This window comes from Erinaceus europaeus, chromosome 14 (assembly GCF_950295315.1).
Source record: "Erinaceus europaeus chromosome 14, mEriEur2.1, whole genome shotgun sequence".
NCBI classification, from domain to species: Eukaryota; Metazoa; Chordata; class Mammalia; order Eulipotyphla; family Erinaceidae; genus Erinaceus; species Erinaceus europaeus.
The window spans coordinates 43,250,021-43,265,846 of NC_080175.1; the positions used below are offsets into that span (position 1 = coordinate 43,250,021).

At 51.1% G+C, this 15,826-nt stretch overlaps 1 protein-coding gene across 2 annotated transcripts; it reads right to left on the bottom strand.

The window, feature by feature from the left end:
• Positions 1–1,977: 1,977 nt before the first annotated feature.
• Positions 1,978–15,411, bottom strand: SAMD10 (sterile alpha motif domain containing 10). 2 transcript variants are annotated; one of them, XM_007524434.3, is made up of 5 exons: positions 15,190–15,411; positions 6,840–7,021; positions 6,585–6,756; positions 3,390–3,530; positions 1,978–3,251 (listed from the first exon to the last, which is right to left on the bottom strand). In XM_007524434.3, the coding sequence occupies exons 1-5, from the start codon at positions 15,278–15,280 to the stop codon at positions 3,229–3,231; spliced, it is 609 nt and encodes a 202-aa protein (XP_007524496.1). In that variant the 5' UTR covers positions 15,281–15,411; the 3' UTR covers positions 1,978–3,228. The 2 variants fall into 2 exon arrangements, with proteins under 2 accessions (XP_007524496.1, XP_060027645.1); XM_060171662.1 differs by having other exon boundaries at positions 6,576–6,756.
• Positions 15,412–15,826: the final 415 nt, after the last annotated feature.

Here is a 15,826-nt window from a genome sequence, read left to right on the forward strand (position 1 = left end):
GGGGCGGGGGGGGGGTTGAGCCTCCAAAGCACCATCGGGCTTCCTTCGGAGCAGCCAGCTCTCTGGCACTCAAACTGCTTCACCCCTCTGGCACCTGGCAGTGCCTGGGCAGTTTGAGGTCATGGGTTTTATTGGGGTCACTGACCACCGCTAGCTCAAACCTCTGGGAGGGGAGTCATTGAACAGTGGCCACTGCCTTGCCCCTTGGTGTCCCCAGAACCGCAGGCCTCTAGGGGGAAGTCTGAAGTCAGATCTGGGGAGAAGGGTTACCTACCCCAGCAGGTCTTGGAGTGATGCAGATGAAGATGTGCTGGCTAGGAAGGGGAATTTCAGCGTGTATGCCAGTTGTGGGGTGCCATGGTAAACCACTATGAACCCAGGTGCCTTTCCTCTGGCGGGGATCGCTGAGTGGTTAGTGCACACAGATTTACAAGGTGCACCTCCTTCCCTATGTTTCCCATGCCCTCACCCCTCTGTCCACCCTGAGTGGCCAGGATGCACTGGTAGGGGCAGATTTGGGGTCCACCTTTGTCACAGGGATCCTCAGCTTTGAGTCTCTAGAAGCAGCTGCAAAGTGGCACAGGCTGGCACACAGCAGTCACATGGAGGCAGAGGCAAGCTGGCCAGCACCTCTGCAAAGGGGACAGTCCACTCTTCCTGAGGACATCAGTGCTGGAGGAGGGAAGGGCCTTCCTTACTGGCCACACCCACCCTTGGGACTGGGCCTCTGGAGGGTCAGTGTGTGTGGCCCTTGGTGCATCAAGGTCATTTCTTTCCCAGGTGGCATTCTGCATGTCCACGTGTGTGGCATGTCAGTGTCAGTTGGTGGGCATTTCTGAGTGGTCATATCCTGCTGGGACATCAGGGTGTGCAGGTACAACTGTGTGTCCTGTGTAGAGTGAGAAGGATGCAGGGGTCTCAAGGTGTGTGGGGTCTGGGTTTCCCCAGGTTCATATCTGTGGGGTGTGTTGTGCTTGTGTGTCCAGATCAGGCTGGTTTGCCTTGTGCTTCTATCTGTGTGTCTGGTTGCTGTGTGTTACTTGTGTCTGGGGAGGGAATTTGGTGGGAAGTGAATGCGGAACGTTCCCTTCCCTTGCCCAAGATAGCCCCAGACCTTTAGAAATGAGACTTTAGTGGTCCAGGAGGTGGTGCAGTGGATAAAGCATCGGACTCTCAAGCATGAGGTCCTGAGTTCAATCCCTGGCAGCACATGTACCAGAATGATATCTGGCTCTAAATCTCTCCTCCTATGTTTCTCATTAATAAATAAATAAAATATTAAAAAAATGAGACTTTAGTGGTCAGGGAGGTGGCGCAGTGGATAAAGTATCAGACTCTCAAGCATGAGGTCCTGAGTTCAATCCCCGGCAGCACATGTACCAGAGTGATGTCTAGCTCTTTCTCTCTCCTCCTATGTTTCTCATTAATAAATAAATAAAAATATTTTTTAAAAAAAGAAATGAGACTTTATTTGCAGATAGGTTTTTGTGTGGCTGGGCTATCAATATGAGTTCCTGCTGGACTGCCCAGATGGGCCCCAAGTCCAGTGTCCTTATAAGAGACTCCATAGACAGAGGGGGTATGATAGGGAGGCTGGGATGAACTGGGCCCATCTGCCCAAGTGCCCCCAAGGCCACGAGAGAGATAGAGGATGGCTCCAGACTGCAGACTGGGAAAGCATCCCTTTCTTTATGTCCAGTTCTTCTTGTTGGGGGTCATTTCTTATGGTAGCTCCCCAAACCTCACACCCCTGTCTATGCATCCAGGTGTGGGCCACCTGGGGAGGGACATGGCTCAACCCAGCTTCTGCTTTCTGCCTCACATCCCTGCCAGGATCTGCCAGGCACCTGGGCAGAAGGTGGCACCACTGCCCCCTGGTGGCCCTGGCTGGAGATGGTGAAATTGTCCAGCCCCTCCTTCTAAAGCCGGGTCCCCCTCCACAAACCCAGTTGGCTGGAGCCAGACACCACACTTGGGGCACTTAAGAACCAGGTTTATTTTCTGGTCTTTTTGTCAGAGTATAAAAAAGTGAACGCCAAAACGGGGAAGGTAACACAGGAGCAGGGGGGTGGGGCTGGGGGCAAGACAGAGGAGGGGGTAAAGACAAGAAGGGCCTTCTGGGAAGGACATCATGGTGATGACATGAAGTGGCCAGGGACACTCAGGACAGTCAGACAGGACACAAGGGCTTGCTTTGAGGGCAACAGGATGGGGGGCACCAGGCCAGTTGTCTTAGTCCCACTGGGGACCTGCCACAACCAGCCTCCCATCCAGAGATCTGCTCAGGGCACAGAGAGGAGACCGAGTGCTCAGCCTCATCTGTTCCTGAGGTTTCCAGAGTCCCAGAGTTGGGGGGGGTAGAGGGTGGGGGCTGCTAGGACTTCCCTTGCTGTCCCTCTGTCAGGCAGCTCCGGCCCCCAAACGTAGGACCTCTGGATCAGGGAGCAGGTGCTCAGGAACTGGTGGGCACAGGGTGGGTGGATGCATGCCCTTAAAGACATTCTCTGTGTCATGCCAGGTTCCCCAAGAAAGGGACAACAGGCACACCTACCCAGCACTACCCCCAGAAGGCAGCCTCCATGAGTCTGGGAGACCAGGACACAGCTGAGCCCAGTGCCAGGCACCAGGTTCAGGTTCACACCGGGCCACCTGAGGTCTTGGACACTAGGGCCCTGCCTAGCCTCTGTCCCTAGACTCCCCTGACTGATGGATTGTGGTGAGGACTTCACTTGGCACAGCGCCTGGCAGAGTGGATGCTGATAGTGACTATCTGGAAGGTGGGCTGGGCCTGGGTGGAGCGGGGGCACTCCAAGGGGACCCTAGACACACTATCCCACTACAACTGCCGAGTGCTGGGGAGGGCACAGGATTGCACTGTAGACTGGGTGGGAGAGCACTACCTTGGGTGACTGGAGTATAAATAGTGTGGGGAGTCGGGAAGGGCTGTCCAAACCCCTCTCTGCCCAGGTGGCTGCCACACATGCTGCCAGCAACACCAGCCGGTGGGATTGAGCTCAAGTCCTGGGAGTAGCTCCTGCCCACACCCCCAGGGTGCGTCCCAGGGCGGCTTGCAGTTGGCAATCTGAGTCCCACCAGACTCCCTGGCGGGGCGGGGCAGGCGGGGAGGGGCCCCTGAAGCTCTGGGCGGGGCGCAGTCAGTCCCGCCTCGTCCTGGCCTTGGGCTCCGGTCACAGTGCTGGGGTCTGGGCTTCAAGCCTCAGGCAGCAGCTAGGACATGCTTCCGAAAGAAGCTACGAGGTGGAGGAGGAAGAAACATGGGCTCCCTGCCGCCGTTCACCGCTGGGGGGTGAGGGGGCCGGCAGTGCAGGAAGACCCTCCCCAGGTCAACCGTCCTCCTTACGGTGCCCCTTCAGGCCCTGCTTACTGACCTTGGCTGAGCAGCTGCAGGCTCCGACCCTCCTCGCGCACCTGCAGACGCAGCACCTGCTGCAGGACCTCCTGCCGCTGGGCCTCCTGCGCCAGCCCCATCCTCTGCAGCTTCTCAGAGTTCAGCCGCAGCAGTGCCCTGCCTGCAAAGGGAGGGGGGAGGGTCGAGGTCAGCCCAGGAGGCCTCTCACAGGGGGAACACGGGGTGAGCAGCAAATACCGGGAAAGACACAGAAACAACATAAATTCAGAGGAGGGAGCAGGGGCGAGGCAAAAGTCCAGGACAGATAAAAACTAAACCTGACTGAGGAAGTGTCTCTCTCTACTGATAAGAGCGTCAGGATTTGCATGCCTGAGGATCCTGGGTCCCATTCCTGTGCTACAAGTACTGGAGTGATGCTCTGACTTTTCTCTCTCCCTGTCTTATATGAAAACACTCTCCCCCATGAAATAAGTAAAATAAAACTTTAAAAAGGGGGGGGGGTCGGGCGGTAGTGCAGTAGTGCAGCGGGTTAAGCGCACGTGGCGCAAAGCACAAGGACCGGTTAGGATCCCGGTTCAAGCGCCCTGCTCCCCACCTGCAGGGGAGTCGCTTCACAGGCGGTGAAGCAGGTCTGCAGATGTCTATCTTTCTCTCCCCCTCTCTGTCTTCCCCTCCTCTCTCCATTTCTCTCTGTCCTATCCAACAACGACATCAATAACAACAACAATAACTACAACAATGAAACAAGGGTAACAAAAGGGAATAAATAAATATAAAATTTAAAAAAAATTTAAAGAAAAAAATGGCTACTGGGAGCAGTGGATTGATCACTAAGGCACTAAGCTTCAGTGATGACTCTGGAAATAATCAAAAAAGAAAGAAGAAAGGGGGAAGCATGGGGAGAAGGAAAGAGGTTCACAAGTTGGTGAAGTCCTGAGTTTGATCCCTAGCATTGCCTGCTTGAGTAGTGCTCTAGTTCTCTGTTTTCTTTTCTTTTTTTTTTTTTTAAGATTTTATTTATTTATGAGAAAGATAGGAGGAGAGAACCAAACATCACTCTGGCACATGTGCTACTGGGCATCAGACTCAGGACCTCATGCTTGAGAGCCCAAAGCTTTACCATTGTGCCACCTCCCGGATCACTTTTTTTTTTTTTTTTTACCAGAGCACTAATCAGCTCTGGCTGATGCTGGTGCGGGGGACTGAACCTGGGACTTTGGAGCCTCAGGCATGAGAGTAAGTCTCTTTGCATAACCATTATGCTATCTATCCCGCCCCAGTTCTCTGTTTTCTCTCATAGATATTTTAAAGATATTTTAAAGACATTTTAAAGATCTTATAAAATAAAAGTAAAGGGGGCTGGTGGTGGCACACCCAGTTAAGCACACATCATAGGAAGTGCAAAACCCCACTCAAGGATCCCAGATAGAGGCCCCGACTCCCCACCTGCAGGGTGTTGCTTCACGAGTAGTGCAAGTAGTGAAGAAGGTGTGCAGATGTCTATTTCCATCTCTCTCTCTTTTTTGCCTCCAGGGTTATCGCTGGGGCTCAGTGCCTGCACCATAAATCCACTGCTCCTGGAGGCCATTTTTCTCATTTTGTTGCCTTGTTGTAGTTGTTATTGTTGTTGGATAGGACAGAGAGAAATCAAGAGAGGAGGGGAAGACAGGAGGAGAGAAAGACACCTGGAGACTTGCTTCAACACCTGTGAAGTGACTCCCCTGCAGGTGGGATCTGGGGGCTTGAATCAGGATCCTTGCGCTGGTCCTTGCACTACATGCTATGTGCGCTTAACCTGCTGTGCTACCACCCAATGCCTCTCACAATTTCTTTCTGTCCTATCCAATAAAAAAATGGGAAAAAAAAAAAAAAGGCCACTAGGACACCAGGAGCAGTGAATTCATAGTGCCAGCACTGAACCCCAGATCGCCCTGGAGACAAAATAAATAAAATAAAATAAAACCGGGCTGGGTGTTAGCGCAGCAGGTTAAGCACACATGGCATGTAGTGCAAGGACCAGTGCAAGGATCCCAGTTCCAGCCCCTGGCTCCTCACTTGCAGGGTGTCGCTTTACCAGTGTTGAAGCAGGTATGCAGGCGTCTGTCTTTCTCTCCCCTTCTTTGTGCCTGGTAAAGCAGTGTTGCAGGTGTCTGTCTCTCTCCCCATCATCCCCTTCCCCCTTGATTTCTGGCTGTCTCTATCCAGTAAATAAAGATAATTAAAAAAAAAAAAAAAAAAAGGGAGTCGGGCAGTAGCGCATCGGGTTAAGGGCACATGGTGCAAAGTGCAAGGACCGGCAAAAGGATCCCGGTTTGAGCCCCTGGCTACCCACCTGCAGGGGAGTTGTTTCACAGGTGGTGAAGCAAGTCTGCAGGTGTCTTTCTTTTCCCCTCTCTGTCTTCCCCTCCCCTCTCCATTTCTCTCTGTTCTATCTAACAACGATGACATCAATAACAACAACAATAACTACAATAACAATAAAAAATAAAAACAAGGGCAACAAAAGGGAAAATAAATAAATATTAAAAAAAAGAAAAGAAGGGGAGTCAGGCAGTAGTGCACAGGGTTAAGCCCATGTGGCGCGAAGCGCAAGGACTGGTGTAAAGATACCGGTTTGAGCCCTAGGCTCCCCACCTGCAGGGGAGTCGCTTCATAGGCGGTGAAGCAGATCTGTAGGTGTCTATCTTTCATTCCCCCTCTCTGTCTTCCCCTCCTCTCTCCATTTCTCTCTGTCCTATCCAACAATGATGTCAATAACAACAACAATAATAATAACCACAACAATGATAAAAACAACAAGGGCAACAAAAGGGAAAAAAATGGTCTCCAGGAGCAATGGATACGTGGTGCAGGCACTGAGCCCAGGCAATAACCCTGGAGGCAAAAAGAAAAAAAAAAGAAAGAAAAAGAAGAAGAAGAGAGAGAGAGACCACCAGGAGTGGTATATTTTCTGTATAAGCACTGAGTCCCAACAATAACCTTGGTGGGCCGGGGGGGGGGGGGAGGAGAGAGAAAAAAAAAGAAGCCAAGCAGGGAAAAGCCAGGTGAAAACAGAAATACTGGGAGACACAGTGAGAGATGCTGAGAGGACATAGACTCCTGGGAGGAGAAGCACAAAAGGAAATGCAGACCAAGTAGTGGGAGCAGCTCTCCCCTCCCCCCAGCCACATCTCCACCCCCCCCCCCACTCCGGCCCCTGGAGAACCCTTGACACCCGTGATGGCATGCTGGGAGAAGGCCTCCACGTAGACGAGGTAGTTGTGGGGACAGTGTTTCTTGAGCCACTTGCAGACGTCCTGCTGACTCCACAATACCACAGGCCTAGTCAGACCACCCAGAGAGGGGCTGGTATGGTACAGGCCACAGTGGTCCGAGTACAGCCGAGCCTGTGGGGAGAGGGTGGCAGGTGAATGGTGGAGGGTGGTAGTGGAGCAGGGACAGGGGCTTTGGGGAGCATGTAGGCTGGTACCTGGGAGCCCTCAGTGCCCGGCTGCTTCAGGAGCTTGACTGGCCGGCCACCAGCTGCCCTCTGGCTGCGGGAGTCATGCCACGTGAGGCTGGTGCCCGGTGTCTGAGGCACGTGGTGGGGAATACTTTCTGCAGACACTGTGTGCTCCAGCAGGGTTCGGCAGAAGCTGAAGTGGGCTGTGGCTGCAGAGAGAGGGAGGTCATGGTGGCCAAGGGCCAGGGGCTGCTCTCTGTGTCACCTCCCAAGCCCCTAAAGGCAGAAGAAAGTGTGTAAGAGTTTTCTTGAGGACCTGGCTGGGGGCAGATGGTGGTGCTTCTGGTTAAGCACACACATTACAGTGTGCAAGGACCCAGGTTCAAGCCCCTGGTCCCCACCTGCTTGGGGAAAGTTTCAGGAGTGGTGAAGCAAAGCTGCAAGTTTCTCTGTCTCTCTCTCTCTTAAGATTTTACTTATTTTACTAATGAGAAATATAAGAGAAGCGAGAGAAAGAGCCAGACATCACTCTGGTATATGTGCTGCTGGGGATTGAACTTGGGACCTCATGCTTGAGAGTCCAGTGCTTTATCCATTGTGCCACCTCCCAGAACACTCTCTTTCCCTTTATTTTTTAAAATATTTTATTTATTTATTTTCCCTTTTTGTTGCCCTTGTTTTTATTTTTTATTGTTGTTGTAGTTATTGTTGTTGTTATTAATGTTGTCGTTGTTAGGACAGAGAGGAATGGAGAGAGGAGGGGAAGACAGAGGGGAGGAGAGAAAGACAGACACCTGCAGACCTGCTTCATCGCCTGTGAAGTGACTCCCCTGCAGGTGGGGAGCCAAGGGCTCAAACCGGGATCCTTCTGGTCCTTGCGCTTCACGCCACGTGCTCTTAACCTGCTGCACCACCACCCGATTCCCTCTCTTTCCCTTTCTATCTGCCCACTCCTCTCAATTTCTCTCTGCTCTGTTGCTATTCAATAGTAAAATTAAAAACAACCAAACAAACAAAAAAATGAAGGCCCTGACTGAAAGAAACTGGAAGCAGGCAGGGGAGATATGGCACAGTGATATGGCATATGCAGCCAGACGTTCATTCATTCCTGAGGCTCCAAAAGGCCTGGGTTCAATCCCCTACAACTCCCTACACCACCTTAAGCCAGAGCTGAGCAGTTCTCTGGTGAAAAAACAAAACTGGTGGGGCAGGGGAAATAGCAAAGTGGTTATGCAAAAAAATTAATGCCTGAGTCTAAGTCTCCCAGGTTTAATCCCCTGCACCACTATAAGCCAGAGCTGAGCAGTGCTTTGGTAGAACAAACAAACAAAATGGAAACAGTGGCCCCGGAGGTGGTATAATGGGTAGAGCCTCTGACCTGTGTGCATGAGGTCCTGAATTCAATTCCTAGCACTGTGTCAGAGTGGTATTTTAGGTCACTCAAAAATAAATAAATAAATAAATAGGGGCGAGTGTAGATGGCATAAGTTATGCAAATAGACTCTCACGTATGAGGCTCCGGAGTTCCAGGTTCAATCCCCTGCACTGCCATAAGCCAGAACTAAGCATTTCTCTGGTAAAAACAAACAAACAAACAAACAAGCAAAGGCTGGGTGGTGCCTCACCTAGTTGAGTGCACACATTGCTATGCACAAGGACTGGGGTTCGAGTCCCCAGGCCCCACCTGCAGGGAGGAAGCTTCATAAGTGGTGAAACAGAGTTGCAGATATTTCTTTCTCCTTCCCTATCTCCCCTTTTTCTTGCAACTCTCTCTGTCCTATCAAATAAAATAACTAAATAAATTAGATTTAAAAAGGAAAGAACCAGACATCTGGCAAGGCAAAATAGCTCACTTGTATAGCTTGCTGCTTTGTCATGTGTGTGACCCAGGTTCAAACCTGGACCCCAGCTCCTGCATTGAATTAAACCTTGCTACTGTGGTACCCTCTGACCTCACCCCACCTGTCTGTATCTGAAATAGTTCAGAGCATTGAAACTCTGGCGATGCTTAAAAAAAAAAGGTAAAAAATAATAATAAAAGAACAGGAGGAGGAGGAAGAAAAAAGAAAAAGGGACCAGTGGTTCACCTGGTTGAGCACATACATTGCCATGTGTGAGACTCAGGTTCAAGCCCCTGCTCCTTGCACAGAGGGGAGATGCTTCCTAAGCCATGAAGCAAGTTGCAGATGCTCTCTCTCTAGCTCCCATCCCTCTCTCAATTTCTTTATTTCCTATCAGAAAAGAAATAAAGTAATTAATTTAAAGAGAGAGAGAAGGTGAAGGAGAGGGGGAGGGAGGGGGAGGGGGAGAAAGGGAGAGGGAGAGGGAGAGGGAGAACTGGAAACATCTTTCTCCTTTCCAGCTCACACTCTGGGCTCTGCTATACCCACCAAGGAGCCTCTGCTTTCCAGCCAGGTCTGGGATGGCCCCTTCAGCTTGCCTTAGGCTGGCACACACCACACCAGGCCAGGGCACCCACAAGACCTGCCTGCTAGGCAATTCTGGCCCCTGTGTGGTGGTGGGGAGACCTTTCTAGGTGCACTGTTCATCACCAGTTCTCTGTCACCTAGTCTCTGTGCAGCTTGTGGCGTGGCCCCATCCCACTGTGCTGACAGGTTCTGGCTCCCCCAGAAGCAATCCTTGCTCCCTGTCCCATGGGGCCATGGTCCAGGACAGCACCTGTATACAGGACTGGGCTGCCTAGTGCAGGTACGAGGGTGTGGCCCTAAGTGGTGCTTCCTGTTTTCTTTCCCTATGCTTATGGGAGGTTAGTAATGGTGGAAACCTGTGTGGGGGGTGTGTGTGTGTGTGTGTGTGTGTGTGTGTGTCTCCATAGTGACCCGTGCTAAGGTGGCTCGAGCTGGGCTGATATTCCCACGTGTAGAGAACTGAGCACAGTGGGTCCCTTCGAAATCTGCTCTGCCTGGATATGCACAGGGTGCTGGGGAGGGTGGGGATGGAGACCACAGGGGGCATGACTTTGCTGGTTGACTTGGGGTGCGTAGATGTAAGGCATCCCTGAGGGTGACTGATTCCAGACCAGGGTGCTGCTTGATGTGCCTTGTCTTCCCACTGGCTTCAAAGAGCTTCTGAACTCAGGCAGGGGGCCCTGGCACCTTCAGGCTTACTCCACCCACTGGCCTTTCTAGCAGCTCTCTCTCCCCACTCTGTATGCATAGGAAGAAAGCTGTGGTTTCCCCCTCTTTTTTCCTTTATTTATTATTTTCAATGTTTTATTATTATTGCTTTGCTGTTCTTTTTTATTTTTTATATTTTTCCCTTTTGTTGCCCTTGTTGTTTTATCGTTGTTGTTGTTATTGCTGTCATTGTTGTTGGATAAGACAGAGAGAAATCAAGAGAGGAGGGGAAGACAGGAGGAGAGAAAGATAGACACCTACAGACCTGTTTCACCACTTATGAAGCGATTCCCCTGCAGGTGGGGAGGTGGGGGCTCGAACTGGGATCCTTACACAGGTCTTTTGTGCTTTGCGCCATGTGCGCTTAACCCACTGCGCCACCGCCCGGCTCCCTGCTTTGTTGTTGTTATTGTTATTACTTAGAGAAAGAATGAAAGAACCCGTAGCACCAAAACTTCATTTAATGCAGTGGGGGCTGGGTTCAAATTTGGGATGTGCACATAGCAAAGCAGCTTTTTTCTTTCTTTCTTTCTTTCTTTCTTTCTTTCTTTCTTTCTTATTGGATAGAGACAGAGAGAAATTGAGAGAGAAGGAGGAGATAGAGAGACAGAGAGACACCTGCAGACCTGTTTCACTGCCTGTGAAGCGACTCCCCTGCAGGTGGGGTGCCGGGGGGCTTGAACCAGGATCCTTAGGCTGGTCCCTGTGCTTCGCACCACATGTGCTTAATCCACTGTGCTACTGCCCGACTCCCTTCTCTTTTTAAAAAAATATTTATTAATTTATTCCCTTTTGTTACCCTTGTTGTTTTATTGTTGTAGTTATTATTGTTATCATTGTTGTTGGATAGGACAGAGTGAAATGGAGAGAGAAGGGAAAGACACAGAGGAGGAGAGAAAGACACCTGCAGATCTGCTTGTGAAGTGACTCCCCTGCAGGTGGGGAGCCGGAGACTCGAACCAGGATCCTTACGCCTGTCTTTGCGCTTTGCGCCACCTGCATTTAACCTGTTGTGCCCGACTCCTTTTTTCTCTTCCTTCCTTCCTTTCTTCTTTCCTTCCCTTTTCTTTCTTTCTTCTTTCCTTCCTTCCTTCCCTTTTCTTTCTTCTTCTTTCTTTCTCTCTTTCTTTCTTTCTTTCTTTCTTTCTTTCTTTCTTTCTTTCTTTCTTTCTGCCTTTCTTTCTTTTCCCCTGCCACCAGAGTTATTTATCTCTGGGTCTTGGTGCCTGCACTATGAATCAACTGCTCCTGGCAGCCATTTTTTTTTCTTTATTTGCTAGGACAGAGAGAAATTGAGGGGGAGGGGAGATAAAAAAGGAGAGAGATGAACATCTAAAGTCCTTGCTTCACTGCTTGTGAAGTATCTCCCCTTGCCCTGTCAGGTGGGGAGCAGGAGCTTGAACCTGGGTCCTTGTGCATGGTAACGCGTGCACTTAGCCAGATGCATCACTGCCCGCTCCCAGAAAAGCAGCTTTTCCTTCTTTAGAATTATTTATTTGGGGATAGGGGAGTTCTATGCCCCACGCCATCATGAGGCAGAGCTAAGCAGTGCTCTGGGGAAGAAAAGGAGAAAGGAAGATAGGAAGGAAGGAAATATAAGAACAGAAAAAAAAGAGAGAGAGAGATTTATTTGGACTAGGGAGATAGCATAATGGTTCTGCAGAAAGACTTTTATGTCTGAGTCTCTGAGGCCCCAGATTCAATTCTCAGCACCACCATAAGCCAGAGCTGAGCAGGGCTCTGGGAAAAAGAAAGTATATATATTATAGGAGGGAAGAGAGAACCAGATTCACTCTGTCAAGATGTGATACCAAGGACTGAACTCAGGACCTCATGCTTGAGAGTCCACCTCTTTATCAGCACTGCACCCTTTCTGGGCTGGTGCTCTCTCTCTTGTTCCTATTTAATTGAGGGTGTAATGTGACCCAGGAGGTAGTGTAGTGAGTGGTAGCTCTTTAGCCTCCAAGCACGGAGTCCCAAGTTTGATCCCCAGTACTACTTATTCTGGAGGGCTGCTCTGGTATCTCTCTTACCCTATCTTTACCTCTTAAATTAAGTATTTTATTTTTCATTTTTATATAGAGCACTGCTTAGCTCTGGTTTATGATTGTGCTGGAGACTGAACCTGGGAACTCAGAGCCTCCGTCATGAAAATCATTTGAAGAGGGAGTCTGGTGGCAGTGCAGCGGGTTAAGCGCACGTGGCACAAAGTGCAAGGATCGGCTTGAAGATCCTGGTTTGAGCCCCCAGTTCCCCACCTGCAGGGGAGTCGCTTCACAGACGGTGAAGCAGGTCTGCAGGTGTCTGTCTTACTCTCCTCCTCTCTGTCTTCCCCTCCTCTCTCCATTTCTCTCTGTCCTATCCAACAACAACAACATCAATAACAACAATAATAACTACAACAATAAAATAACAAGGGCAACAAAAAGGGAATAAATAAATATAAAAAGATATATATATATGTATATATATATATATAAGAAAATCATTTGAAGAAACATTATGCTGTCTCACCAGCCCTAAATCTTTTTTTAAATATTTATTTAGTTCCTTTTTTGTTACCCTTGTTTTTATTGTTGTTGTAGTTATTATTGTTGTTGTTATTGACATAATTGTTGGATAGGACAGAGAGAAATGGAGAGAGGAGGGGAAAACAGACAGTGGGAGAGAAAGATTCATCACTTGTGAAGTGACTCCCCTATAGGTGGGGAACCAGGGGCTCAAACTAGGATTCTCACACCAGTCCTTGCACTTTGTGCCACATGCGCTTAACCCGCTGCACTACCGCCCGACTTCCAGCCCGAAATCTTTTATTATATTATTATTATTATTATTATTATTATTGCCACAAGGGTGATCACTGGGGCTGGGTTCTGGCATTATGGATCCACTACTCCTGGGGGCCATTTTTCTTTCCCCCCCTAATTTTTACTAGATAGTACAGAGATAAATTGGGGAAGATGGGAAGATAGATAGAGAGAGGGAGAGAAAGACACTAGCAGACTTGCTTCATTGCTCGTGAAGGTGACCCCCTGCAGTTGGAGAGTTCGGGGTTCGAACCCAGGTCCTTGTGCTTGGTAATAAGTGTGCTTAGTGGGGTGTGCCACTGCCACCTCCCCTTTTTTTAGTGGGAGTGTGAGAGAGAAATAGAGAAACAACATTTTAGCACTGTTCCATTGCTCTTGAAGCTACCTCTGTACTCTGTATCAGGTGCTCTCATGATGGTTATCTCCCAGTTCCAGATTAAATTAGATAATTAATTTTTACCAGAGCACTACTTAGCTCTGATTTTTTTTTATTGTTGTAGTTATTGTTGTTGTTGTTGTTGGATAGGACAGAGAGAAATGGAGAGAGGGAGGGGAAGACAGAGAGGAGGAGAGAAAGATAGACACCTGCAGACCTGCTTCACCGCTTGTGAAGCGACTCCCCTGCAGGTGGGGAGCCTGGGCTCGAACCGGGATCCTTATGTCGGTCTTTGTGCTTTGCGCCACCTGCGCTTAGCCCGCTGTACTACAGCCCGACTCCCAGCTCTGATTTATAGTGGCATTGGGGATTGAATCTAGGACTTCTTGTGCCTCAGGCATGGAAATCCATTCTGTAACCATTATGTTATTGCCCCATCCAGCCCCTTGCCTCATATTAAAAAGAAAAAAATATATATGTATACACACAAACACACTGAGATATATATTTATCACTGAGTGAAAAGAGAGGAGAGAGGAACCAGAATATCCCTCTGACACAAAAGATGCCAGGGATGGAACTCAGGACCTCACGATTTATCCGTGGCACCACCTCTGGGGTTGCCACTGCCACTTTCTTTTTATTTTTTTATATTTATTTATTTATTTTTAAATATTTTATTTTATTTATTCCCTTTTGTTGCCCTTGTTGTTTTATTGTTGTAGTTATTATTGTTGTTGTCGTCGTTGTTGGATAGGACAGAGAGAAATGGAGAGAGGAGGGGAAGACAGAGAGGAGGAGAGAAAGATAGACACCTGCAGACCTGCTTCACCGCCTGTGAAGCGACTCCCCTGTAGGTGGGGAGTTGGGGTTCGAACCGGGATCCTTATGCCGGTCCTTGTGCTTTGCGCCACCTGCGCTTAACCCGCTGCGCTACAGCCCGACTCCCTTATTTTATTTATTTTTCCTTTTGTTGCCCCTGTTGTTTTTCATTGTTATTATAGTTATTATTGTTGTTGTTACTGATGTTGTTTTTGTTGGATATGATAGAGAGAAATCAAGAGAGGAGGGGAAGACAGAGAAGGGGGAGAGAAAGATAGATACCTGCAGACCTGCTTCACTGCTTGTGAAGCGACTCCCCTGCAGGTGGGGAGCCGGGGGCTCGAACCGGGATACTTAGGCAGGTCCTTGTGCTTTGTGCCACCTGCACTTAACCCGCTGCGCTACCGCCCGACTCCCCCCACTGTCACTTTCTAATGGTAGGTCTGTTAAATGAAGCTGGATGACAGCTACTACCTCTCCACCCCTCATGGTGCATGCCCCCACCCCTGTCCCCTTGGTTCAAGGTCTGGTAGGAGTAGCTGGGCCTGGCTTTTGATCTGATCCTAGGGGACTGCTGTGGGGGCCCAGGGGTGGCTCTGGCTGGGCAAGATAAACGGGGGGGGGGGATGCTCAGGGGCCAATGCCACCCCCAGTTTCTTTCTTCCTACCGCGCAAGCCCCCCTAAACTTAGCAACACCCCCTCTTTCCCTTTCTTGCAACTCTGCAGAATCAGAGTACTCCAAAGGACTCTAAATTTGAGGGTTCGGTTCCCACAGAGGGTGTGACCAGTGTGGTTGCAACCGAGAGGTTCAGGAAACTTATTCTACGCCGTTGGTTTATTTTTGGGGGTGGGGTGGGTGGGTGCAGGCACTGCTGGGTCTGAGAGCTGGGCTGGACACGCTGCTCCCGACCGACCAGTTGGATGCCTCCTCCGGCGCCACACCTGTCCGGCCCGCCCCGCCCATCTGTCCCTGGGCCCCTCTGTCCCTCCCAGCCCCGGCGACCAGAAGCGGGGGTCCGGGATCGTCCGTGGCTTCGCCGCAGGGCCGGGGGGGGGGAGGTCCGGGTCTGCGTCCACGGAGAGGTGACCGCAGTGATATGCCTGCCTGGGGCGGGAGCCTGGGAACGCGGGCACCCGAGGCCTGAGACTCCCCATCGCCCCCCGCAGGACAAAGACTCGGGGTTCCCGGTGCGCCGGGACGCGCCCCCCAAACCCCGGGCCCCGCCCCGCTCACCTTCCACATCCTGGCGCTCCCCGAAGGCCGAGCGCACTGCCCCAGCGCGGCCTCCCGGGGGGCTCAGTTTGGTCCGCAGCTCCGTGAACATGGGGCCCGCGGGCCGGAGCACAAGCCCCTTGCTGGGCGCAGGGCGGCCAGTGTGGCCCGCGGGGATCGCGCGCGCCGCCCCGCCCCAGCCGGTCCCCGCGCCCCGCGAGCCTGCGCGCCGCCGCACCTGCCGCCCAGCCCAGAGCCCTGGCCGGCGTGCAGCGGGAGCCAGGGGTGTGGCGGAGGCGCGCGGGTCTGCGCGTGCAGGGGGCGGCGGCCGGGGGCATGGGTGCGCACCTGGGCATAGTCCCTGGACGATCTCCCCGCCTGCCAGAGAAGCAGGTGCCTGCAGGGGCCTGGTTTGGGGGGTGGGGCAGGGGGAGGGCAGGCGGGATAGTAGGGACGTTTGTCCCTTCTAAGTGTTTTCCCTACCTGCTCCTGGGACCTTCTGCCTACTGGGGTCCAAGTCAGAGGCCAGAACTACCCTTCCCGACACCCTACCCTCCATCCTTCCAGCTCGTTCACTCACTGTCCTTTATCCAAGCTCTCTCCAGAGGGAAGCCAGCCAAGCTCCATTCTCCACTACCACACTCAACTCCAGGACTGC

Excerpts from the sequence above, each read along its gene's own strand:
- SAMD10 (XM_060171662.1), bottom strand. The coding sequence starts at position 15,280 with ATGTTCACGGAGCTGCGGACCAAACTGAGCCCCCCGGGAGGCCGCGCT. Across the intron at positions 7,022-15,189 it reads GGAGCGCCAGGATGTGGAAG|CCACAGCCCACTTCAGCTTC; the intron begins GTGAGCGGGGCG and ends CTCTCTCTGCAG. Across the intron at positions 6,757-6,839 it reads CGGGCACTGAGGGCTCCCAG|GCTCGGCTGTACTCGGACCA; the intron begins GTACCAGCCTAC and ends CTCTCCCCACAG.